Genomic DNA, 27,141 nt, shown 5'->3' on the forward strand with positions numbered 1-27,141 from the left:
GCAGCTTGAAGGCCATCATTGGTTGGAAGCCTGGTATTTACTTAACACAGCACACAAACCAGGTAGTGATTCAGATTTCCAGTTTTAATCATCACTTCTGTTTTTATTTAAGCAGATATTTCCCATTAGCATTGTACATGTCTGTAACCTACAGAGTTCTCCCATGACTACCCAACCATCTTCCCACCTCCATGCAGAGTTTCAGCATCATTCATCACATCAGTTCTTGAACGTCCAGTCTGTCAGCTTGCAGGAGTGGGGGAGTGTAACGGCAAGGGAGAGGGGGGAGGAAGGAGAAAGAGGTTTTTCCAAGAATGAAGAGTCAGAGCCGTCATCAGGCACTGTTCATCTTACGCTTCCACACACAGAGTTATGGGTGGATCCAGTACAGCTGGATGGATCGGGCATCTGAAATCTAGCCACTTACAGGGTCCTGTGCAACTCCCAACACTCATCTGTGAGGTATCTGACGCCTCAATCTCCTGCAGGGTGGGTAAGAGGTAGGGGGCTTTTAAGGCTGGAAGCTGGTGTAGAGAGTTTCATGCGGTCTGTGGTAGTTGGTTTCACCCGCTTCAAAGCATGAATGACGGCTTTGGCAAACACTGCCCCCGGCCGAATTGGAGGACGGAGGGGAGGAGGAAAGGAAGAGAGCTGGGGGTTAAACCAAAGATGGAGTAGTTCAAAAATACATCTTTGCAGGTTGAGTAGGATGACAGACCGATACAGGGAGAACACAGTCCTCAATAATAAAAGCAAATACAACAGCAAACATTCTCTGACACACACCCCAATAAAACAGCCAAACAAAAAAAACAAAACAAAATGGCAAACAAGTCAATCAAACCAAAGTGACATCAGGCCTTTCCAAAGTGACATCAAGTTTCTCTTTTTAATCCCATTCAATCCCACTGGTCTTAATCAATTAAGTCCATCTCCCATAATTCTCTGTAAACCAGAAAGTACTCGTTGGCTCCTCTTTATGGCTGGTCAACAAGGTTAGGGTCCACTCTGAAACAATGACAAGAACAGGTCTCAGTGGCCAGAGAGACCTGCTAGTACAGTGAGACTATATCTGTCATTAACCAATGGTATGGCTATTTCAGAATTACCGTCAGTGACACAGGCAATGATTTCAGCAGCATTATCAGGTGACTAATCAACATAGTACAACGTTACAGCACATTCAGAGAAATAGAAATGCATGGCGCAGGACAGGTACAAATGGCAGTCTTGTACAACGGAAAATCAAGTTTGCTTTATACAATCACGTTTCTATAGCGACGCTGAACATTCCACCACGGAAAACTTTTACATCTGTTGGACTCAGCACAGCTCATTCCTTGAAGCACCATTGTACAGCTAACATGGAAATTTGTGATACAACACAGAACATAGAACAAGTATTGGGAACACTAAGCAGGCTGTAGGGCATTACATTTCTATGTGTCACTTTATGAATGCTAATCTCAATCAAATACACTGCAAAGTTTTCACATGAATGATCTAACAACCATGTGCGGAGTTATACAGAAACCCAAATGAGTAAGAGGCAGAAAGAGGGCTGACTGACAGCAGCAGGAGGAGGAGGGGACCCCAACCCTGGTATGCAAACTTAAAGGTGCCATTCTGGAGCACAGTGGGGGGGGGAGAGGGATTCTGGAGGGCTTGGGAAAAAAAAAGGCAAGGAGAGTGGCACACCTCTCTTCCTTCTTTACCTCTCAACCTCCCTCCCCTGAGGGCGCGTACGAGAAGGGAGTGCTGGAGCAAAGAAAAAGAAAACAGTCCTGGAGTGCTGGTTCCTCCTTCTACTCCTCTCTTCTCCTGTTCATCCTCTGAACAGATGAGAGGGAGAAAGGAGACAAGCAGAAGGAGATGACAGTTGGTATGTGTGAGGTGTACGCTTTCCTCTCTACCTGGCTTCCTCCCTCCTGTCCTCCCTCTTGGTGCGAATGGGCTGAGGGCCATCAGCAGGCTGCTGGACCCAGTTGTTATCATGGAGCCCAACACGGCAGCCCGGTGTGTCCTTGTCTGTACGCCGGCAGCACATCCAATAGGAACGTCCATAAGGCAGGTCATGGTGGTAAGGTTTGGGGTGCCAACGGCACAGGGAAACATCCCCGCGCTCATATTGCCGCTTACACTGCTTACAGGGGTCATCCCTGTAGAGAGGGTCTTGATTCCAGCGTGAATCCACTGCTCGCACCCCATATGTCTCAATCAACACCTTGAAGTAGTGACAGGTGCACTTGAGGGCTGCCAGAGAGCGCGTTGGCAGGTAGCTGAAGATGTTGACCATGATGTGGTCGGGCAGCAGCAGCATGTACTGGCGCGGTTCAAGGAGGCGCTGAATCTGAAATCTGATCTCCAGGAAATCATGGGACACGTGGCGGTAGAGGCGACACAGCGAAGGGTCTGAACAGTCCTCCCCAACACTGGGAGAATCTGGTCGAGGTGCCCGCTCGCCTGAACTGACTGCCACTCCCGTCCCAGGGCCATTGTTGTTGGCACAGTCCAAAGAGCACATTCCTGACCCACTGCCAGTGCCTGTTCCTTTTACATCCTCCTCTGGGCCCCGTGGGGGCTGAAGGAAGAAGAGTTGTCCAGGAGGGGGATCATCTGATGAAGGGTCAGTGGAGCTGGCAACACCCCCACCGCCGCCTCCCCCACTAGGCACAGCAAAACACACTGTCTCCTCCTGCACATTCTCTGTACTGTCCTTGCCGTAAAACACGCATTGGTCCACAGCACCTGTCACCACCACCTCCACATGGAAGCCAGTCACTCGCTCCCGCCCCACACCCACCACTTTCTTTTCAGCTGAGGAAAGCTCCTGGGTTGGGTCTGGGCTGCCACAGGCCTGCCTGTCTGGGTGATGGAGGTCCCCATCTGTTTTGGGGGCAGCAGTTGTGGCAGCAAGCAGCAGACTACTGGGGTCTCTAGATGAGGGGCTGACGAGTTGGTAGAGGTCACAGGTGATTTTCTCTTTGGCCCTGGCTGCTGCCTGGTTGCCCCCACCACCACAGCTCATAAACATACAGCGGGACCTGCCAGCTGGCTCCAACTGAGATCGCGGATCCAGATTTGACACTCGGAAAGCTATCCTAACTTCACCGTGACTGTGGCTTGGGGGTGGAGGAGGAGTTACAATGCTAGACTCCCCTCCTCTCCTCCGCTCCCTTTCTCGATTAGAAGAGTCTGTTACAGGACCAGTGCCTAGATGGAGCCGATTCTCCAGGTTCTGGGACTCAAAGTGTGCAATGGCCTGGGCTACCCTGCATGACTCCTGCTGCTCCTCAAGCTCCTGGTCTGTCTGGATGGGAGACGATGATGCCTGGGCCTCTTTGGAGGGCTGGCCATTTGAACTGTCTGACACAAACATGACAGGAGTGGGGTCTGACACTGTGCCACGGAGAAGGGTGTGCTGGTGGGGGGTAAGGCCCTGACTGTGAGTGGTAGTAGGGGGCTGGTGGTGGTGTTGGTTTCCATGAACAGCCACAATTCCCTGCAGGGCCATGGCAGTCCTCTGCTCGACCAAGGCAACCATCTCTGCCACAGACAGCAGGTCTGTCTCATTCACCCCTCCTAGAAGTGGCTCATCAGCGCTCGGAGGTGCAAGAGAGGTGTCATGGCTGAAGTGTGGCTCTGAGGCTTGGGAGCGAGTTGGAGGGTCATAAGATGAACATCGTCTTCGTCTTTTGGCTTTACTGCAGTCAGTTGCCCAGTTACCTTTAACCTGTGAAGGAAAATAATGAATATTTATTAAAAAAAAAATAGTGCAGTAAAAAAAAAAGAAAAAAGTACATCACAGCGCAGGTTTTGTTTCAGCTCCTTACCTTCATGGCGCTGGGTCTGGGCTGGCCTGCTCCACTGAACTGGTGTGCAACAAAGAAGGCTATCTTCTCCTTGGTGTTGCCTGGCTTTATGACATACCAGGTGTCTAACATCACACGGCCATCTTCCATCTGGGACCCGGAAGAGGGGGGTGAAGGTGGGGCTGAAGAGGGTGGAGGGGCCTGGCTCTGTGTCAGGGAGCTGGAGACAAGCTCAGGTTCAGGTGGAGTGTTCTCTGAACCCACATCGTCCTCTTCGCCGTTCTCTTCCTGCACCCCCACTATCATCCCCCCATCTTCACTTCCATCCACACTCCTTCTGGCATCTGGAGAGGGCTCCGCCTTGCAGAGGGAGGGGGACCCTGTCCCACCACCGCCTCCACCGCTGCCCCCTGACCCTGGGCTCCTTGCTTTGTTCTGGGAGTAGGTGCCAAAGGGCCGTGGGCACCACAGACGGATGTGGGAAAAGGTGTCTCGGTCCATCAGGATGCGGACCACCGGGGCATATCGGCATCTATGCTGGCCAGCAAACACCAAGAGCCAGAGCTCTCATTGTCGGCTCCCTGTCACAGTGCCAACTTGATGGGCACTGTCTGTCACCAAGCTCATCAGCAACACTGGGCATAAAACCTGCGTGAATAGGAAAGGGAAAGATAAAAGGAAAGGTTGGAGTACAGACCAAGAGGGAAGAATGAGAGACAAGAGAATAATGTTATTTATCTGCTCAGTCACTGAAAACAGAGTTCATATCTCCAGAGCAACAATGCCCATCAGGGCCAGGATCAATTCAGATAATCAATTACCAATTGAGGCAGTATTGAATAGCTGCTGCGAGGTACAATTCAGATAGTGTGTTAGCATTGCATACCAGCATCCCAGCCACCAGAGTGCAGAGACAACAATCATCATACTACTAAGTGAACTTCGCAGTCATAACTGGCCTGTCTGCTACTTTGGTCAAACTCAATTAGCAATTACATTTGCTACTGTGTGAGAAGATCCTCTCCCCTGCTTTGGAGCCTGTAAATCAAATTAAAGAGATTCCATTTCAGGTTCAGTGTCTGCAGCTTGCAGATGAAAGGGATGAGAGATGGAGCACAAAAGCTCCAAATGGACTCTCTCTCCCCCTGTTCCCTTCCTGCATCTCAGTGCTTCAAAGAGGACTTGCTTAATAGGAGGCAACACAGGGAGGAGCATACAGGCATATGCTAGGTCTATTTTTAGCAAACAGCAGGAGGGGGTGGGGTAGTAGTGAAACAACTGTAGCTGTCCTCCCTGTCCTCACCCTTTGCTCCATGCCAAAGAGCCTATGCTACGGGCTGGGGGGGAGCCTTTAGTCCAACCAGCGTGCTTTGCTTCTGCAGCTATGCCAGCTGTAGGGCCTGCCAGGAACGTGCTGACATGCTTAAGGAGAGGAACAAGTGGCAAAGGCAACATGTTTGGCTCACTGCTGATCTGAAGGCCTCCTCTTCATCAGAGAGCAGCCTGACCTCATAGCTACACCTCATCTGTCTGTTTTCATTTGCTTCTTTTTGAGGTTACCCCTAAGACATTACATGTTAAACTTGTATTATAGGATTAAACTGGACAGGATTTTTCTTCAACTCTAAGCAGTGCAATTTCCCCATAACCAGACCACTGTACATCAATATCACAGTTTCACTGGTACAGATAAAAGTGTGTTGGTGCTCTTATGCTCAGGTTATGTTGAGTGTGATTTCTGTGATTCCCTCACTCCCTCATTCCCTCTTGGTAGCCATTTGAAAAGCAGAGGAGAGACCTTAACGTGTTTTATGTGGGAAGGTGCTCAGAAATGACACCTTAAAAATGAACAAATTGGACAGACACTCAGCATCGGGGCAAGGCAAAATAATTTTTCCTATGCAAAGAAGAGACTTTCAAGGGACAGTGTTTTGACAGCGTAAAAAAAAAGTCTGTCGTGTTTGTGTAGCATCTGAATTGTTTGTTTTAAGTGTCCATGTGTCATGAATAGTTTTACTGCTGAAATGTGCTTTTATTTAAGTCATTTCAAATTCATGATTTGTTGTGTTCTTAGTCAGAAGTGTGTAAATGTAGAGGATATGACAATTCATATATTTTGTAAGTTTGGGTCCCAAGGAAATTGGAACCAAATTTCTCTTTCAGGTCTCGAGCAGAAAAGGTAAAGAGTAAATGTGAACCAATTCAGTCCCCTCTTCCCCTCTCTCTCTTCTGTGTAGTGTCACTCTTCACCTGTACAGGTCCAGACATGCTGTCAGCTGAAGTGACAATTTCATAAAAACACATCTCCACATCTCAGTGCAGTCATAAATTTACAGATTGCCTGGTAAATCTTGGGGGTGTGGCAGCAACTTGACAAAAGCTAGCTAATTTTTGGGAGGTAACCAACCATTAGGAATGACTTCGTGTAATGTACACACAGACACACACACCCCAAAATACTACAAAGTCCAAAATAACACTGCCATCAAAAGCACTGGAACACGCATTCCTAGTTGCCATAGCTACAAATAGTGCCAATATAACTTTATAGCACAGAGGGTGTGTTTGAGACAATATAAGCTAGGATTGTAGCACTTGAACATTCCACAGTGCTCCACTTGATTAATGCATAGCTCTTTGCATAGCTCTACACTCTTATTGCATAACGTAAGGTTAATCAAAGAGCTTATTTTGCAAAAGGTTGATATTTGCTTAAGCTGGGTTTTTCGGAGTTTGAACGAAACAGTAGTTATGGCTGTACCGAACAGTTCGAGCCTTTGAAGCTTCATTCAGAACTTTGACATTTGAATTCAGAATCTACATTCAACAGATCATAAGATTGTGGTGTTTTTGCAACTCCAGGGTAGATGATTGTGATGTTTATCGTAGCCTCAGACATATCTGCTGCCTTCAGTCCGAAACTCAGCTTAGCTCACTCATCGAAGCAGCTCCAGTCCGCACATGCATTCTGTGACACAGTTCAATGTTGATATACTATTACTCACAACCCATAACCCATCAGATAGTGCTGTGAGTGGGACACTGAGAGAAACTATAGAGTGGCCACTACAGACAGCAAGAGGCGGTTGTATCAGAGCTCTAAACACATATACACTTACAAGTATATTTATACATATTTATGTTGATGAAACTGACCACTTAATTTAATAAGCTGAATCACTCTATTGAAATGTTCTTAAAGGACTTTTATTGACGACATCGTACTGTAAAATATGATAAGAGACATCTGTGGCTTCATTCGACTTTAAAACAGGTCATTGTTGTGCTTCTGTCTGACAGTGAATGGGTGGTGCTTTATACATTTGGACTAATGGAATGGCCCAGAGAGGTGCAAAAAGCAAACACCGCCCACACAGTGTGGTGAACCAATTCAAATGCTTCCTCTATAATCACACGGCAACAACTCCGCTAAGAGCAGGCAGATTATACTGTTGTGAGAAAAAAAACTAGTGAACCTTTTTCACTGCCCTTTCTCTCCATCATCCCTTGTGACTCTCTCTCTTTAACCACTTTTATTCTCTACCTCCTTTCCATCAACTCCTCTTTTCCCTTCCTCTCACTGCATCATGCAATCCATTTTTCATAACAGAATGGATGGCATTATAAGAGGGGGCCAGAAGAGAGACGGTCTGCCCACTGCTGCACTCCAGCACAAGTCACACACACATAAACACACACACACACACACACACAGAAGATCATCCACCTCAACGAATTACGGACCAGAATTATTAGGTGTCACTTTCCTGTGAATTTGGGATGGTTGGGAGAGAAGCGATGCCCGCACGAGAGCAGATGAACCTGAAAACGCTGTCCACACAGCATTTTTGGATTGTCCTCCATCTAAACTGAAACTCAAAAAAGATGGGGAAAGAATTCTCTTCTTCCTCTTCCTCTTCCTCCTCCTCTGTTGGTTGGCAAACAACAAAATTGTGCAGTGCAGCCATCATTTGGCAAAGAGTGCAAATGCTCACAGCCAGGTTACTCCTGCTGGTCTCGGCAGGTTGAAACTCCATTCTGTCGCCTCCTGCTCTCTATGATCACATATATTGTGTTTCAATATACCTTCACATGACTAAACTGTTCTCATTGTACAGTATGAAAATTCTGTTGTCTGAGCTGCTGCACTGTCTGACAAATCACTATTTACAGTTTGAGATGTTCTCTGACAACATAAAGATCAACACTTTTACTGTGTGATCAGCTTAACTGGTCCTCAACATAGGCGATCACAGAAATTTGATGCAAACAGAATGTTGGCTTCTTAAAATTACTGCTGCAGAGCACCAAATCTTTTCTGTGTAGCTCTGGAAAGGTCTTGTTTTCACTGTCTACAATACACACCAGGGGTATACTACGACGCAAGTTCGACATATCCAGGCAAGCATAAAGACATAATCCAAAGTGGTTTGTTGTTACTATGCCTTCCTCATTCTTTTAGTGTATGGATGATATGCTGTGTAAAGTTTAAAGTGTTGATATTACCTGAAGCAAACAGGGAAAAAATGTGATTTTCTGCATCACCAACAGAATGCATATAAAATCTCACAACGAGATGCACAGAGTTAGCACTGCTGCAATCACACAGCTTTGTTCAGTGACACTTAAATGTATAGCTCACCAAGGTTACATATATAATGTATTCCCTCAGCTGAGAATCTATATTGCTCATGGAGAATAGTCAGGAAAAGAATTGGTGAGAGGGTGGTACTTTTTATGGTTCATTTAAATCTGAAAGTGTGAACACAACGTCCTCTGAAGCAAATTAGGTGTGCAGCATAAGTTACCATGGCAATCTGGCCATGTTAAAAGGAAGGCACCTTCGTGACAGGCTAAACATACCTTGACAACTCATTAATCTCTCTTTGTAGTTCACTCCTCAATATTTTCAGATCCTATCTGCACTGCTGAGCATCTTTGAAAAGCTCAGTTTTGGGTTTAATGTGACTTTAAATACCAACTAAATCAATTTGTTTTAGGTTGATGTTTATTGAGAAATGTATGGATGTATGCTGCTGTCACACTGCTCTTCAACGTAAGCTACAAGTCAGCACAAAAAAAGACATTATTAACCTGCGGTCAGACAGCTGCTGTAGAGACTTGGTGTCCAAAACAACAAACACAAACACACAACAAACCACTGGACAGACACCCAGAAAATCAGATGCTTCAAAAGGATGTATTTCTGAGAGACTTAACATACACTGTGCTATCCAGCGTCTCATATCCAGAAGCATCTGAACAGTCTCTTAATCAATTGTCAGCACTCAACATTACTAGCCAAAAGTCAATTGAAGTTAGTGAGCTACAGTTACTTTTCTTCTCTTCATTTTAAACAGTTCCTGCAAATCAAGGCTTGGGTTTGGTTTTAAGCTTTCTACATCAAACTAATCCTTCAAATCCTGTCCAAGCACAGTGGCAGCCAGCAACACCACACAGCTTCACTACAGGGCTGGGGTCTGAATCATTAGGTGCCCAAGCTGTCTGACACATAAACTGCCAAAAGCATGTGAGGATTTTCTGTAGGTATGACCTGACGCTCCAAACATACACATACAGAACTATGCAGTTCTAAATGTAAGCAGCAGGTAGGACGTGTCAACATGGATGACACCAGCGACTTTACCACGACGTGCAGTGATGGTGCTACTGAAGCTTTTGTAACAGAAGATAAACTGAAGAGGTTGAATCATGCTACCATTTAAAATGAGAGAAGAGCAGGGGACCAGTCAAGACGCAGCAGCTCTGCTATTTAAGCTACATGGGTACGTGTGCATTATGTCAATAATACAGAACACACCATTCTTCCACTGTCTGGAATATTCTGATTAAGTTTTTCTAACACTGCAAAAAATGTCTGCATAGAGACACAGTCTACTCACTGGTGTGCCAGAGGCAAGTAACTGGATTACTGCTGCAGTTAAAATCCACACAAAACATATTCACAAATAGTGACAGGAAGATACTGAACTGCTCACAAATTCCTATCCTTGTGTTTGCATAGTGAGACATTAACAGGTTGTCCCATTACATTAAAACGGAATTTCTGCTGGACTGGATCATTTTGTTGTACAAATCAAGAACAGTTTGGCAGGCGCTCTCACCAGGATAATGGTTTCACTATGATTGGTGCCTGCAGTTCAGAACACATAGTGTACTACATCCTCCTTAAATGGTCATTTAAGATTTAACAAGTTGGATTAGCAAATGAAGTACCAATTTCAAAGCTTGTGAATTAACATTTGTGCTGTTTTCCCTTTAACCTGTCCAAAAGTCATCCTGATAAGCACAAAACAGTGCCACTGCAGCTCAGCTCCCTCATACTATTCTCCAACTCGCCTGCACTCCTTTTCAAACAGATGACCAAAAGCTGACGAATGATAATACAGAAGCATGCCAAAAAGCCTTAGCTCAATCTCCCTCTCTGCGTGTGTGCCTGTGAAGACAATACAACAGAAGCTCAGCCAGCAGGCCAGCTTTGCTGCAAACTGTCAACAGAACAATAGAGCTGAGTGCATCACTCCAGCAGTCCGCTTCGGAGCGTTATTACATCGACAGCAGCCTTTCTGTCAAGACACCTTGGAAAGAGTGACTGACTGGCCATACAGGGCCGTCTGTGTGTTTGTGCTGTATCCTCGTCACAGGTTAGACTTTGATGCAATCTTTGATAATACAATCGAAAAGGCCACTGTGCAAACAGAGTGCATTGTCCTACTGGAACATCTGAAAGGTTGAGGGCATTTCATACATTGCGCAACAGTATCACATCAGACGGTACTCCATGCAAGTGGGCTACTTCAAACCCGACAAATCTGACAATTTTACCGTGACGACAACATAAGATTTTACAACACAACTGTCCCCAAACACAGAAATCATTCTAGACTTGTCCATCTGAACATATCTAACGTGTGCCATACATTAATACATTACGTTAATTGGTTAAGTCGCATATGCAACACTGTTATTTAAACATCTTAGATTTCTGCTCGTCATTAAACTACCGCTTTTCCTGCTACTGTTCTAGATATTCTTCTAACTCTACAAAACTAGCTGGAATGATGCCAACTTCTCCAGTGACAAACAACAAGTGTGGTGCCACATACACCATAAATAACAGTGCAATATTCAACTGATTGTTTATTTTTATAGTAGTAATCACCGTTGAACGTCTTAATGTTCACTGTAGCAATCACCTTTGAAAGTCTGACGGAATGTCTTTGGCCAACCATTAGCTGGGTACCAAACTAGCCAACAGTTAGCTTAACGTCGTAGCAATATGTTTGATGCTTTATCGGTCAAGCAGTCTATTGATATTGAACCTGAACTAGGCCTAAAACAACTACGTTTCTAATACATTTAATAATTTACCTTGTTTATTAATGCGTAGTTGCACATACTAAATCGACCCCTCATAAGCTAACGAACTTGCCAAATGGATAGCTCAACTTACCTGCATAATAACATGACAGCGACGGCTAGCACGCTAACAAGATTAAAAAAAAACCCTCAACGTTATATTTTGCCAAACTACTTACCTTAGCAACGTTAGTCTCCACAGACAACCTTTCACACTGTCGATGAAAAGTGTTTCCTCGCTATATTTCGCTCTAACCAAACCAGTTAGTCTGGTTAAATGCAGGTGACACGAGTTAAGTATCCGTGTCCACGTAGCTAAGCTAGCTCACTCGCTGGCTAACGTCGACATTAGCCAGCAGCTACTTTCTGTTATCAGTCTTGTGATGGCTGCTACCGAGGCTTGTGTGCCTGTCAGTTCTCTGAACAAAGTCTAGCTGACTGCAGGCCTCGTTAGGACCCTGAGCAGTCGCTTCCCTACTATCTATAAAGAAGTGACACGAGCTTTTACGGTATGTTCTCGGGGATACCAAAATAATCAGTGTCAAAACGGCAAGAGGAGGAAGGCCATCTTGTTGACAAGCAGCTGCATAAGGCCCACAGCCAATAGCAGTGCAGAGTCGGTGGTGTGCCCATATATGGCATCTGCACAGCGCCCTCCCTCTAGTGCCCCCCAACACGCACGCACACACACACACACACACACACACACACACACACACACACACACACACACACACACACACACACATTCGCAACACTAACCACACTGTAAAACTGCAACATGAAGAGGTCACTATGTCAAAGACAGTGGGAAAATCCCAATGTACCTATAAGGAATATTTGGTACACTACCATTATGCATATGATACTCTGAGTATTGACATCCTTTATCTATTTTATACACTTTAAATGTATGACTATGACGCTCCATGTTTCCATGTTTATGCCCGTTTTGTCATAATTCCATCGTATATTCTCATCATGTACTTTCTTTCACTATGTATATTGTCCTTTGGCATATCGTAATATCTATTTTTCTGTTCCGCTTTTTTGTTTTGTTTTGTTTTGGGTTTTTTTAACAATGCCAATTTTATACTTTCGTTTCAATTCTAACATAAATTTTCCACATGCTATTTCTACTCGCTGCAATGACCCAGTTTGCCAAGAGGGGATCATTAAAGTTTCATTTTATCTTCCAAAACCTGCAGGTGCCTGTGTCTTAAAAATGAAACACACCATTTATTTCATTTTATTTGTTTTTCACTAGTATCTTCATACTACATACTACTACGTAGTAGTATAGTAGTATTATAGTAGGCTACGCATCAAAGTGATCTGTAGATAGGCAGCGGTAGAAAAATACAATATGTGTGTCGGTATGTTTCGCAAATGATTGCGTTTCAGAAGCTGAGGAAAAGCAAAGCGTAGAGCAGCACCTTCTCAGTCCAGCAGAGGGCCAGACACGACTCTGCTGTGTGTGCAGTGCAAATTCCAGTCTGCCAACAGTATTTCTCTAGTGTACACCTACTGACAATCATCAATTTCTGCCTTTTTTTTTTTTTTTTTTTTTTTTACAGTAGTCAGGTGTATTTACACTCTGATAAGCAAAGATGATGATGTTGCAAAAGCTCCATAAAACAGATTCATAATATGCATGAAGGTCAGCAGTCAGTGAAAAAAACATGGTTGAACTAGAGGCAAAGGACTACTATTTAACTGACAAATATTAGTTTTTAGTGAAAAAGAAAAAAAGGATTTCTGTTACTTTTCCTTATAGGACGTCTACTCTGTAAAATGCAGCATCAGTCTGTAGGGTTCGGCAATAATTCAGTATCATTACTTATAAATTTTCAGTGGAATCATATTTTAATCTTATTTCCATCTAAATGAATTATTCCAAACAAGCTGAAATCAAATATAATTAGTTATGACAGGTTTGTTTGTTGTTGTTTACATATATGGAAATTGGTATCAAATTACTGACTATTCTTATACATATGCTGGGATTTAGTTAATGCCTAATATCATTCACACTGCGTTATTGACAGCATCTTTGCATTATCATTGTGCACTGTCCGCTAAAGCATTCATAAATTAAGATATCATAAAATGCATTGTGAGACAAACATATCTAACTTACAGTATCCAAAATATCAAATCTAAAACCACTGCAGAACATAGACAAGTTCTGCGGATACTGGTAAGTTAAGTTGGTAGTGGGTGGTCTGGAAGACATACGTCAACAACTGAAGAAATATTTTGAACATAGAATCTGAATTGTAGCTGTAATGTGTTAATGCACGTCGCCGCTTAGAAAATCTGTACAGTACACCGCCTCTCATGTTTGGTAACTGTGCCTCGCTGCACGTGCAGTTACGCGTCCTCCAAACCGACACCGCCCCCATAACTCTGTTTTGATGGGGTTCCATTTTCGGACCGCCTTATATTCACTGTAATTGGACCAACAATTATACTTTACACGCCCATCACCCAGTGTTCTGCACTACTATTGGTTAAAGGAATATACCTCTTCCCACCTTCACAGTTGAGTTCCGTCTGATTATTAAAGATCGGACTGTGGTTGGTACCTTCTTCCAAAACGAAAACACCCTCTTACTTTTCATTGGACATATTTCCATGTTAGACCGGCCTTATATTCACTGTAATTGGACAAACAATCCTGCTTCAGACGGCCATCCTCTATTGTTCGGCAATGCAATTGGTTAACTCGACATCCTCTTCTTATCTTCACATCTGGGTTCCGCCTGCTTATTAAAACGCGGATCGTGGTTGGTTCTCTGTCAAGTCATTCACATTTGGACTTCCGGGTGCTGAGTCGTTGCAAAACAGACTACTCGTACGGACAGTGGTGGAAGAGGACACTCATCGAGAAAAACCTGGATAACGTAGCTTCAGGAAAAGTGAGTCATTGAATTTGTAAATAGCAGAAGGTGTCATTCAATAACGCATTTTTTTTTTCTGTAGGAAAAGAAACCCTGTGTACAAGTGTTTGGAAGTAGCTAGCTTGTGATTTCAAGCTTCAGTCAGACAGTTGCAGACATTACACAACGTGGATATCACTAACCGTGATACAAGAGCTACTGATGTACTTAACAGAGTTGACAGTATGTAATGTAATTGTTGTTATGTGTATTTATATATTTGTGTTTTGAATTTGTATTTACTAGACTGCAAATCACCATTGCACAGCTACTGCTGGCGACACGTGTTCATGACACATTAGCATGACTTGAAACATGAGCAGCCAATCACACCCAAGGTTACACCGTGTACCAGGGTGAAGATCATATGACATATTTTCCCAAGAATATTTACGATCTCTTACGTCATAGTTGTCTTCGTAGATGTATTAGGTATTTGGGTTGAAGAGTTTGGCCCTTGCAGTTAGTTACTGTGAACCTTGCCCTTTATTATTAGTCTAACTGTTTGACACCATATAACTTGACCCTCTTCTTTCTTTCTCCGCCTTTCTGAATGAAGTGATGCTATCAGAAGTCCTGCAGGTGCTGCGTGGGGCAGGTAAAGTGGGGTGTGCCTTGGTCACCACCCAAGGAGAACAGCTCCGGTTGATGGCCAGTAACTCCTCCATGGGAGCTGGGATCAAAGTTGTTCAGGAAGTGGCTGAAGGACTCGTAGGCACCTTTATGGGTGGCAGCAATAAGGTAAGGATCTGTGCACAAACCATGAATCCATCACTTCCGCCTCTGGGAACTTATAATGGGCATTTGACATTATGTGTGCACCAAATGATGTAATGGAGTAATTGATAGATTCACTGATACAAAAATAACTAAACTAAACTGGAAATAAATGCATCCCAACTTACAGTCTATATACATATAGTATTTTTTTGGGCTGAATTACTTGTCCAACTCTGCTTTGTCTGGAGCAACAGTCCATACAGGAGGATGTGTTTCCGGATGCTGAGGGTTGGGAGAATGTGGACCCAGACGAAGCAGCTAAATGGGCCATGGGGTCAGAGTTCCCCTCCGATGCTCGGGAGCAAAGCCAGACAGACGCAGACATACCAACAGGTATTGTCAACACCAGCTTGGTAACATGTACAGGAGGTGACATATGTGAAGTATGTGGCATTCAATGAAATTTTTGTAGATGGATATTTTAATGCTGTTGGTCCTTTACTAGTATAAATATTGGCAAGATTGTTCAGAAAACGTTCTCAATAAATATCCACACCAAACAGTTTTTTGAAGTCATCAAGTACAAAATGTGCACTTTTTAGAAATCATTTTCACATCAACAGAGGCCAAACACACAGGCTAATATGTGTGTTTGGAAGATTTGAAAAGAGCCACATAATGGTTCTGTCATGTATTCAATAAAACATTGCCCTCTCCACTCCCCACTATAGGAGGTGCTCCTCCCCCAGGCGCAGGTCCTGCAGGGGCTGGCTGGCCGGGACAGAGCGCTCGCTTCCTCCACACAACCCACGGTCTCCACTGGCACCGCTTCCAGACCAGGTCCGTCCACGACTCTGTGGTTGCCCGACTCACACCAGAGGACATAAAGAAAGCCAGGGAGGCCAAGCAGGCCCTGGTCAAGCCTGTCAGACAGAAGGTTGGTTCAATGGCTTGATCTGCAGACTAACTTTGATATTAAAAAATGAAAAGGTAATATGTGTTAATGAGGAGGTGGTCATTATATGACTTTCCGGTCTTGTGAGCGATTGTGCAGACATAGACAGCTAATGATGCAATATGTGTTACAGATTATTTAAGCTTTAAATGGATAACTAATGATACAAACACATGGTTATCACAGACTCTGATTGGCCAATGATTTGTTTTAAAATATTTTTATCAAGTCCAGATAATGGAGGTTTTTGCTTATACACATGTGTTTAGCAAATATACAGTAGTTTTATATTCATAGTGGCATCCAGCAGCAGGTGCAGGAGATGAACCACTGACAGGTGCTAGGACCCTGCTTTGAGCTGACTCATGTCATGTGTGTTGTATACAGTCTGCTGGCCTTTGTGATGTAACTCAAGGTTACTGTCTGAAGAGCCTTTCCCTTTGTCAACAGTTAAGGAAGAAAAACAGCTTTAGAAATGATTTCAAATGACAGTATAATGATATAAGAATTGTTTTTGCCATGTGGTACATCTTCCCTCAGCTTAGTGATCGTGCCAGAGAGAGGAAGGTTCCCGCCACGAGAATCAGCAGACTGGTGAATTTTGGCGGTAAGATCAATATAATTTTTATACTCTTAGTTTTTCTGTTTTCGTACACATCATATTTGTGAGGACACATTGTTCATATGCTGTTGTCTGAGAGAAGACAAGACAATTTTTTATCCTGATTACACCAACACTGACAGTGCATGAAAAATCTCATAATGTGAGGTTGATCACGTGACACGTAATTCATTGGGATCCTGCTCTTAAATGTAACAAATGTATACACAGTATATATTAACCAAGGGACTTCTGTGTTTACAAAGGGAACGGGTTTGCATTTTCTCAACAGCAACGAAGACTTCTGTCAGTGTCCGAATTCAAAAATGTTTGGCAAAAGATACCAGACATGAAATATGACTTCACTCTTCAACTACCTGCAGCAGCAGCAGCAGTGTCATATCTTCCCTCAGTCTTCTGTTAAGTGGCCCTAAATGAAATATTTCCATCTCTCTGCTGCAGGACTGGCAGTAGGACTTGGAATTGGTGCCATTGCAGAAGTGGCAAAACAGTCATTTGGAGGCAAACAAAAAGGAGGTATATGACGCATATCTTGTGTTCTCTTCTCCTCTCATGTCCCCTGCCATTCTCTCCTCCCCTCCTGTAAAATAGCTTTTGGTGCAGTGCATGCTTGACAGATCCAGCAGACAGATGGACAGCTGGTCAGCTCTGGAGAAGTTTCTCATGCGTCAGCACCTTGCAGACATTAAATCAAACCTGTTAACAAGAACTTAAACAGAGGCTTTAAAATGTGTTAAATGAGCATGTTTAATGATGTGCCCTTGTCAGGTTTTACACGCTGCTTTCTCTAATTGGCTAGTAAGGGCTGGAGCTTAATTATTGACATGCGGCAGTTGGAAGACACTTGCTAACACAAATGACTCTTGTTTATGTTATTGTGCTTAATATGTTGTGCTTTATATCACTGCTAATAATCCTACTCTGTGCGTGCGCTGTCTGTTTCGTAGAAATGAGTGCCCTCTTAGACTCTCCCCTCCTGTCGGAGGCTAATGCTGAAAGAATAGTCAACACACTGTGCAAAGTCCGTGGTGCTGCTCTCAAGATAGGACAGATGCTCAGCATTCAAGGTACACACCGTGGCAACAGCATCACTGCAAAACAGTTTTCAGATGTCCTCACAGTCACAGCATTTCTAGGCTGTGAAATTTGAAAACTTCTCATTATTTTTCCTCAAGACAACTCCTTCATCAACCCCCAGCTGCAGAGGATCTTTGAGAGGGTCCGGCAGAGCGCAGACTTCATGCCTACCTGGCAGATGAATGTAGGCATGAACCTACACACACTGCAGCAAGTGCTGCTGATGAATGTAGATTTTAAGGCCAGATGCATGTTTTAATGTGGCTTTAATGTGGCTCTGATTGTGCAGAAAGTTCTGGAGGAGGAGCTGGGGCCAGGCTGGCGAGAGAAGCTGTCCTCCTTTGAAGACAGACCGTTTGCTGCAGCGTCCATCGGCCAGGTGCATCATGCAGTGTTAAAAGACGGCAGAGAAATTGCCATGAAGATCCAGGTATTCACACACGCTCTTGTTCTGTCTCCCTCACAATCTCTCTCTCTCTCTCTGTCTGCAATGATCATGTCTGTCTTATTTTCTTCCCAGTACCCAGGAGTGGCAGAGAGCATCCACAGTGACATAAACAACCTAATGTCAGTTCTGAAAATGAGCGTTGTCCTGCCAGAAGGTAACAGCTACATCAGTATTTGTTTTCCTCTTGTTGTTCAGTGAAAAGCTGATTATTAAGATACAGTTATGTTTTGAAGTCAAAGGCATATATTTGCACATGAAAGGTTCCCACAGCTGTCACATTCCATCGATGCAGGTTGAAGAGTGCTTCATTACTTCATGCCACACATGAATCTAAATCACAATCATCAGGAGAAACGGGTCTAAAAAGTCTTTCTGTTTAGTAGCTTTATGAGACTTTAAGTTACTTAAATTAGGTTTGGCGATAATAAAGTGAGGATAAGACATTCAGGGTCGTATTCTTCTTTGACTGTCCGCCATCATTAAGCTGAGAGGTGGCTATAGATGCCTCTCCCATTGATTTGTTTCTGTTCTGTTCTCTTTCATTTCAGCATTTTCACTGTTACGGTTTAGACCATGGGGTGGTGCTGTGGTGTCAGGTCAAAACTAACAGTAAACATTTGCTACTGAGTGACAACGAGGGCGCCTGCATCATTTATAGAGATGCTGCTTGCTTCCTTGTTTTGCCCAGTCTTACACATTCAAAGTCAGCCACAAACTAAACTGTTTGTCATAGTTAATGATGACATAGTTTTATTTGGTGTCCAGTGATGCACACCACTACAATTCCACATACACCACAAGAAGTGTTGTCACGTGTGTTCGCTCATTTGCAGAAACCACATTTTTACAGGTGCCAGTTTTCTTTAGGCTTCCCTGCTGAGTTTTTTTTCTTCCACAGGTCTGTTTGCAGACAGCAGCTTAGAGGTCCTTCAGAGGGAGCTGGCATGGGAGTGTGACTACAAGAGGGAGGCAGAGTGTGCCAAAAAGTTCAGGTAGGTTTATGTGTTCTATTGAGCAGTAAAACCTCCTACACTGAAGCCCTCTGGTGAGTTGTTATGAGCTATTAAACTGTGCAGAACAGAAACCACACCAGGTTAGCTGTGAGGATTCAAGGTTGTTACCCCATAATTAGATCAGCATTTCACGAAAAGTTTGCTACTGCTACAAAACTGACTTTATGTTGACTGTAAAACATCTCAGTCTTTTCCTTTGATATGTTTGGGCCTGGGCTGCACGGTGGCGCAGCAGGTAGTGCGCGTGCCTCACAGCAAGAAGGTTGCCGGTTCAATCCCCGGGTCAGACGGGGCCTTTCTGTGTGAAGTTTGCATGTTCTTCCCGTGCATGCGTGGGTTCTCTCCGGGTACTCCGGCTTCCTCCCACAGTCCAAAAACATGCTCATTAGGTTAATTGGTGACTCTAAATTGTCCGTAGGTGTGAGTGTGAGTGTGAATGTTTGTTTGTCCTTGTATGTGGCCCTGCAATCGGCTGGCGACCGGTTCAGGGTGTACCCCGCCTCTCACCCATTGTAGCTGGGATAGGCTTCAGTCCCCCGCAACCCCGAAAGGGATAGTTATAATGCGGTATAGATAATGGATGGATGTTTGGACCTAATAGGAATTCAGAGCTTTGTACTTGTCGGATTTCTACTACTGATTTTTAAAATGTGTTTTTTATTAATTTCTACTGTTTTGAGAGGTGCTCTAGTATTCTACAACTCTGATTCCAAAAAAGTTGGGATGTCATGTAAAACATAAATCAGGGTTGTAGTTTTTGTTAATATTTTTGTAATTACAATATTGGAGAGAGGCTGCACTCTAGGTAGCATATTTACTTAGAGTACAGACAACAACATTATGTAAAGTATCAGTATTTTGTTGTTCTTAACTTTCTTAGTGTGTGTTTTCCAACTGGTTTCTCATAAATTATGAATTGGTTGTCTATTCGTTGTCTGGCCTCCAGGTCGCTGCTGGAGGGGAATGAGTTCTTCCATGTCCCAGAGGTGATCGATGAGCTGTCAGGCCGCAGGGTGCTGGCCATGGAGTTGGTACAGGGAGTCCCACTGGACCGCTGCGTAGACCTGGACCAGGAGACCAGGAACCAGGTACGAGTTGACTCAACAGACACTTTCATCATGGAATATCCTCCGTGTCATTGAAATGTGAGTGATGCACTGGAGACAGGGAGAACCAGAAAGTCTTATTGTTATTGTATTTCAGTTTTTATAACATCCTTCGAGGGTCATGCTAAATTATTGAAAACATATATCACACCAACCTCTGCGATGGCAGGAACTGTCTCTCTTTGGTGAGGCGTCTGATGCCAGATGGTAGTGCTGATGATGATCATGCTACTCGCAGCTGGTTTTCCAGGTTTGGTTCAGTCGGTCTTATGTGCAGCTGAGCTTTTGCAAGAGTCAGTTTTGAAAAGAGCTGCTCGTAGGATGTCCCCAACAGAGATGCAAATTACAGTGCAAACCTGTGGGAAAATCCTCAGGACAACTTAGAAACTGGAGCAGAGGGAGGTTGTTGTACCTGGTTTTGAGCTCGTTGTTGCTTTACAGCTCAATGATTTTGTGTTGTAGGTTGTGGCAGGTGACCACAACCTACAACACAAAATCATTGAGCCACATTAAACAACACAGCAAATCAAATTCTCAAATCAAATCAGTTCTTTTTGTTTACTCCTCATGTTTGGAAACCTCTCTCCGAATGCCTGAAGGAGTTTTCACTGTCAGCAGCATGTTCAGATGTCGTAACAGGCTTAAAACAGGCTGTAGGACCATGCAAAGTACCTCTTTCCAGTTGCACTTGCCACAGCTTTAATTTCACTTCAAGTGATTTCACATTTGAAAATCAAGAGCTTAGAAGCTGTCTGGAGCTTGAGGTTCATCATTGTGAGTGCGTGGCTGTGCACTGTATCAGAGACAGCCACACTGGAGTAAATTTAATGAATCGGACCATAACAAGAGCATGAAAATATCACACAGACAATAACAACATGAGAGTAAAAGCAAACCTCTCCTCACATCTCTAGATCTCCTTCAAAATCCTCCAGCTGTGTCTCAGGGAGCTGTTTGAGTTCAGGTTCATGCAGACGGATCCAAACTGGGCCAACTTCTTCTACAACTCGGACACCAACAAGGTGAGGGGAGACTGGCGGTGAAGTTGTAAATGAATTGTTGAACACAGAGAGGGATGCCACGGTGACCAAATATTGAATTGTACTAAAAATAATAACAATAATCAAATGCAGCAGAGGCATAACACTCTTCTCGTCTTGTCTGTAGGTTGTTCTGTTGGACTTTGGAGCATGCAGAGGCTACCCAGAATCATTCACAGATGACTACATACAGGTATGCTGAATCTAAAATTATACGACACCCACCAGTGAACTACACAACATGATTTATGCAACAAGATTTCTGTGAATAATTAAGCATGAGCGTCTTAAGCGAAATTTTTGCTTCAGCTGAGGAAAAACAATCATACACGATCAAATACATGTGCAGACATTCCAGCTACTTCAGGCTACCAGAGCCTTAAAATGGAGTTCTTTAAATAAACATCATTACCTTTTGTGTGTCTGTTTGTGTGTGTGTGTGTGCGCGCGTGCACACTCAGGTGGTGCACGCAGCTTCTGTGGGTGATCGAGCCACTGTTCTTTCCAAATCGAAGGACCTAAAATTCCTGACAGGCTTCGAGACCAAGGTAAGGTATTTTAGTCTCTGCTGCTGTGCTCATTTATTTTTGATGTGATTTATCCTCCTCTGTCTCTTCTGTCTTCTCCATTATTTGTGTCTCTTCCTGCCTCAGCCTCATTCCCTGTGCTTGATGTGGTCTCCCTGTAGTCGTGGTGCATGATCCCGAGGTCATGTTTTCAGCCCTGAATGAACCAACAGAAATATTTCAAATCAATTGTTTTGACTTAATGAATGTAAGGAATTCTATAGTGGACTGAGCTCTGTAGTAAGTTGGTCAGTGTTGGCTGAACTTTGCACTGTGTGCTCCCCGAGTGCTATCTAGTGTGGTCTTTATTCTAAGAGTTATAACACTAGTTATTCTGTTGCAAGAGTTGAAAATGTGTGCCCATACAAGCCTGATTCCAAAGAAGTTGGGGCGCTGCGTAAAACGTAAATAAAGACAGAATCGTGCAATCGTTTGCAAACAACCAACAACAGTCAGCAAGTTATGCCATTCTGTTTTATTGAGGTTTGACTCAGTGTCAGACTTTTGGATGCTGGTTGTATCAAGAAGTTTTATAGACGGTGTGGCTACATAAGAGGCAATGTGCACTCCATCATCTCCAGTGAACGTTTCCTCGGGCTGCCTCAGAGTGTACACACTCTGAAGTGCAGCTTAAAGTCTGTTTGTGTTCTACTTTACAGCTTCTATATTGAAATCTTAGTTCAGCTGATCATTGTGTGCGCCGTTGTAATGCCTCTCCACGCTCTGTGCCAGGCCTTCGAGGACGCCCATGTGGAGGCGGTGATGATCCTCGGTGAAGCCTTTGCATCTTCGGAGCCCTTTGACTTCGGCACCCAGAGCACCACTCAGCGCGTCCAGAACCTCATTCCCGTCATGTTACGCCACCGCCTCACCCCTCCACCCGAGGAGACGTACTCCCTCCACCGCAAGATGGCCGGCTCCTTCCTCATCTGCTCCAAACTGAATGCACACATATCGTGCAAGGACATGTTCCTGGATGTGTACAACAACTACAACCAGAGGAGGGAGGTGGAGCAGGCAGCACAGGCCACTGCTTAGACATTCAGGGACAAGGCCTAAATGAGGACTTTTCCAGAGTGGACTGTTAGGAAAGGGGACAGAAAAGATGGAGTCTACAAGTGGAGACACTGGATCAGACTTATCTGAGACTCTACATGTCATTATGTAACTGACTGTTTGCTCAGAGGACCATTGATGCGCTTGACTATTTATGCTTGTCTCCTTCAGCACTACAGTTCAGTGACATCAGTGTGAGCGTATCGTGATTTGGGCGTTCCCCCTGCCGTCATGTCACTCTGCGGGACCTGACTAAACCCTCACACATGTACAGACAAACATAAATACTTATTAACTGTGACACTTAATTTGATCCCTTTGAAAATATTGGTGGTAATTGCGTCATAATGGATATATGCTGGAGCCCAAATGACCACATTACTGATAAAATCTGCATGTTAATCGATGAGAGGACTGTTTAATTCATTTTGAGTGATGTTGTGTGTTTGATCATATTGGCTCAATGGTTACATCTCTCTGTCACGGCAAACCCCAGCTTTGTGTGCAGTTTCTTGCTAAAATGAATTCACTCTGACTCCAACGTCCACCATATTTCCAACAGAATGCATATCCTCTGTCTTCAGGACTCATGAGAAGCCCTGCATGGTCTGCCTGAAGCTGCCAAGCTCTTCTTTGTGTGATGGACTTTGTGTGCTGCCTGAAAAGTTGGTGAATAGAGCGTTCTCCTAAGTGTGATGACTGGCAGACTAGATGAGTAATGGCCTTATATTGTAAACTCTACATAAAACTCCATAATGTCAAACACTGTCAGTTCTTATTTCTGTGTCTTTATGACAGTGATGTGTACTGTAACTGGCAAGGCAGAGTGCTGTGCATTGTTTTTGTATTAAATAAAATATGACAAAGATTTATATGTATCACAAATCGAGCTTTACTGGCAAGTGTCAAGAAGTGGCTATGAGCCAAGGACTTCCTTCACTCTGTATTGATGTTTCCATTTCAGTTTGAATCTTCTTTGGCAGATGTCCTTGACTGCAGGCCGTGTTTGACCTCATTGTCCACCTGCACAATTCATGTATCGAGTGGTGTGCATCTTGATGCAGTGTTTCTGGCTCATGAAGTTGAGCTAATGGTGGCATTGATGTGTCTATTTTTTTCTTCAGGAACTATTTTTGTTTCATGGCTGTACTGTCTATTTTGCCTCATCAAGCCATTACACCACTACAGGACTGTCTGCAGGATGCTCACTAAATGTTATTGTTCACGCCACAGGAGCTGGGATGTGAGGCTTTCACTGACATCGTAAAAACCGAATAGAGAAAGATGCAGCCTTTTACTGTTCCTCCACTCGCACTTGCTGTTAGCGTCCCTCCATTGAGCTTTGTCCCATCCTGTACGGTGCAGCTGCTGAGCTGTTCCTACAGTGAGGCTGGCTCCGATACACTCCATCAAAATCACAGTTTATTTTTCTGAGTTTGGGAATCGGCCACAGTTAATAACTGCAGCACATGTTGAGGGAATAAAAAGCACATTCTTCTCTTGTAGTTCACGCAATGGAAAGTTGGAGTGTTTCTCTGCGTGTAAGAAGCAGCTGGCTTGAGTTTGTTGAAGGAGAATTGACTCTTTTTGGTCTCAGACTTTTCATTTGGGCTGACACAGGACTGGTGAGGGGTTCTTTCTATCAGGACCACTTCAAGCGTTCATGTCAGCAGACACATTCTGAGGGAATGGTTGTGTTTACGTTATGTATGTGCAGAGAAAGGTCTACGGATTAAATGTTGTTGCTGAATGAAAAATACGTTTGAGACGTTCGAGAGAACCACAGTGTGAATGTTAGGAGACAGTTGGCTGTCTCTTGTTTAGACTAAACATGCTGGGCTGCTTTCATTATATTGCAACTAATGTGCTAGTTTTCAGTCTTTGGCTATTAGGATTTCCTGGGGATGTTAACTGGCATCAGCAACCTTATGTTTGCATGGTTTTCATTTTTATTTTTAAGCTCACATGGTATCACTCTGACATTTATCAGCAGGGCTGTAGCTACCAGTGAGGACACTGAAGCCGTGGTCTTTGCAGTTTGGGGGGATTTGAGGTTTTCAGTAATCTGAGAGAAGTTTACATTCTACAATTTTAAAATAACCATTTTCGCATTCTTTTAAAGGGTGATTCCAGTATATTATATATCATTAAAGATCCTCTCCAGACATGTTTTAAGACGTTTACAATGCTCTGCTTTAAATAATTAGTGTTTGACTGCTTTTTTCCACAAATGTTTCTTAGAAGTTCATTAATGAAAGTTTAACTGCTGGACACAAGATGTCTCATACTTAACTGAAAAGTCCATTTTCACCGTTTGTGCACTGGAGGTTTCAAGTTCTCACGACAGCCTTCCAGTGTCCAACTCTGCACGTACATCATCCATCTCAAACATCACAGTGACGCAAGAAAAAGTGGAGGGGTCTTTAGTCTTTAATTTGACTCGTTCATATTCCCTAACACAGATTTTATTCTTGACAGTGTGTAGAGGTCTTTGAAACAATTTCTCTAAATCAAAATGCCTTTGGCATACAGTGAGGTGTTAGCTGAATAAATAAAATATGAACTTGAATTCAAATCAAGTAAAATGAGTCTTTTATATTCATACCTTCAATGTAAAGAGGCTGGATACTGACTCAGGATTGAACCATGCAGAGTGTGGCGTTATTCCACAGACTGTGTGGAAGTGTCCCTGCTCTGAGCTCAGGTCCACCAACGCAGCCTAAGAAGCATCTGACCCAACAAAGCGCCCTTGAGCAAGGCACCTGCTCTCTTTTTTAAGATCCCTGCTGCTGTTCACTCTCCAGCTACAAATCCTGTGTGCATGCCAAAGGAGAATTTCCCTACAGGGATGATTGGAGTAACTCATAGCAGTCACGGTGCCGCACGGTGGCGCAGTTGAGCGACTGAAACTGAGCCCTGCTGTTTTTTGTTTTTTTTTTCTTTTCTGGAAAACATCAATGGGAGAGTGGATTTGCATGTCCGGCCGTCTGTGCCAATGGGCGCACTGGGAAGGCTGGGTTAGCGGGTGGAGCCGGGGGAAGCAGCCCAGTAAGTGCACAGTCAACAACCAAAGCATCCGAGATTACTACAGATCCACCAATTTCACCGAAATCTCCCTTCAATCGCTCTTGTGAGCATTTTTATTTTGTGTGTGTGTGTTTGTCTGTGTGTGTGTGTGTGTGTGCGCGCGCTGCGACCAGGTTGGGCTCCACATCGCCTCCATACATCTCTTTCACTGCGCGGATGAAGAGGATTTTGTGAAACTGCCTTTTACATATTATTCTCGTGTGTCATATATATTTCTGTCCGGGGTCCTGGATTTCCACAGAGGAGGAGCGGGGATCCGATCATCCGTCGTTCTCTCGGGTGAGTTCACTGGTTTCCCGTCCAATCTGCCATCCCTGTTTCCTGACACTTCCAGGGTTATTTGAAGACCCGGCAGCGTCTTTATAATGAATGAATCCGCCATCAAGAAGCGCACGATTCGCTCAAAACGATGTTGAATCCTTGATTTGGGAGTTGCGGGCTAATTCTAATGTTCGGATACAACTGCGGCGCTTTTGGATACGGACCTCGCCAGCGGGCCCATATGTGTGAAATGAATGAAATGTGGCAGCTCCAGCCTTTGATAGCGGTTTACATCCCTAATCCGTAACTAAAGAGAAATAAGTCTATCCTAGCAGGAGTCTGATCGGCTCTTCCACAAAACTACCAGCTCACAGATACTCTAAATATGAATATTATGTCATCGCAATACTCCAATGAGGCCACGTTAATTAAATAAGCTGTAACTTTATAGGCCTACTATTGAGATACAGCTTCTTATTAGGATCTTATGACGCCGATTAATGTAATCGATGTCATCGATTGAGCTGTAAAGAGTCACCTATGTAGATTTACGGTGTTTGTAGGTGATACACTATTCTTCATAGGATTTTCAGGGTTAGGGGTAAGGTGCAGAATCTGATGGGTCACTGAATTTGGTGTGAGCGTGGCCACACTGAGTTTGAATAAGGCCATAATTCTACCTGTCTGCAGGACTGTCTCTATCTCTCTCCGTTGCATCACGCTGTCAGGTTAATTGTGTCTTTTGGGTTTCATTGCATCATTTTCAAACTTCTTCAGGCCTTATTCTTTGTTGGGGGAAAAAGTGCTGCAGCTTTCTGTGAGCTCTCCCACACTTCTCCTACCCTGACATGCCCGGGAGGTTCATAGAAAATGAGAGTTAAAAAAAAAAAAAAAAAAAAAAAAAGCAGGGGGGGAAAAAAAGCGTGGCATTCATATGACACCAAGAGCGCGGCTATAATGCACACACTGGCTTACACTTGGCACATGCCTTCGTATATAGGCCCAGTAAATGCATGGGGCTCTTTTGTCTGTGGAGCTCCATCTGTTCCATGACAT

At 43.9% G+C, this 27,141-nt stretch overlaps 3 protein-coding genes across 6 annotated transcripts in view; 2 read left to right on the plus strand and 1 right to left on the minus strand.

The window, feature by feature from the left end:
• Positions 1 to 66: 66 nt before the first annotated feature.
• On the minus strand, positions 67 to 11,790 carry fbxo46 (F-box protein 46). Its single transcript, XM_070970810.1, has 3 exons — positions 11,372 to 11,790; positions 3,834 to 4,460; positions 67 to 3,733 (listed from the first exon to the last, which is right to left on the minus strand). The coding sequence occupies exons 2-3, from the start codon at positions 4,311 to 4,313 to the stop codon at positions 1,910 to 1,912; spliced, it is 2,304 nt and encodes a 767-aa protein (XP_070826911.1). The 5' UTR covers positions 4,314 to 4,460; positions 11,372 to 11,790; the 3' UTR covers positions 67 to 1,909.
• A 2,218-nt stretch (positions 11,791 to 14,008) lies between these two features.
• coq8b (coenzyme Q8B) lies at positions 14,009 to 23,609 on the plus strand. Of its 2 annotated transcripts, none has more exons than XM_070971059.1 (16): positions 14,009 to 14,113; positions 14,694 to 14,875; positions 15,103 to 15,247; positions 15,586 to 15,791; positions 16,350 to 16,416; positions 16,873 to 16,947; positions 17,379 to 17,498; positions 17,607 to 17,692; positions 17,798 to 17,938; positions 18,029 to 18,110; positions 18,855 to 18,948; positions 19,916 to 20,057; positions 20,990 to 21,097; positions 21,243 to 21,308; positions 21,577 to 21,663; positions 22,414 to 23,609. In XM_070971059.1, coding segments are annotated over exons 1-16 (1,908 nt in total). In that variant the 5' UTR covers positions 14,009 to 14,112; the 3' UTR covers positions 22,720 to 23,609. The 2 variants fall into 2 exon arrangements, with proteins under 2 accessions (XP_070827160.1, XP_070827161.1); XM_070971060.1 differs by having other exon boundaries at positions 15,109 to 15,247.
• A 2,093-nt stretch (positions 23,610 to 25,702) lies between these two features.
• numbl (NUMB like endocytic adaptor protein) overlaps positions 25,703 to 27,141 on the plus strand; it is a 56,453-nt gene continuing 55,014 nt past the window's right edge. Inside the window, exons 1-2 of one of the 3 annotated variants that reach the window (XM_070970316.1) lie at positions 25,703 to 25,785; positions 25,938 to 26,103. The gene's annotated coding sequence lies outside the window, so the exon portion shown is untranslated. The other 2 variants (XM_070970317.1, XM_070970315.1) reach the window with 2 other exon arrangements.

The sequence above is a fragment of the Chaetodon trifascialis genome, chromosome 9, assembly GCF_039877785.1.
Source record: "Chaetodon trifascialis isolate fChaTrf1 chromosome 9, fChaTrf1.hap1, whole genome shotgun sequence".
In the NCBI taxonomy this organism is placed as follows: Eukaryota; Metazoa; Chordata; class Actinopteri; order Chaetodontiformes; family Chaetodontidae; genus Chaetodon; species Chaetodon trifascialis.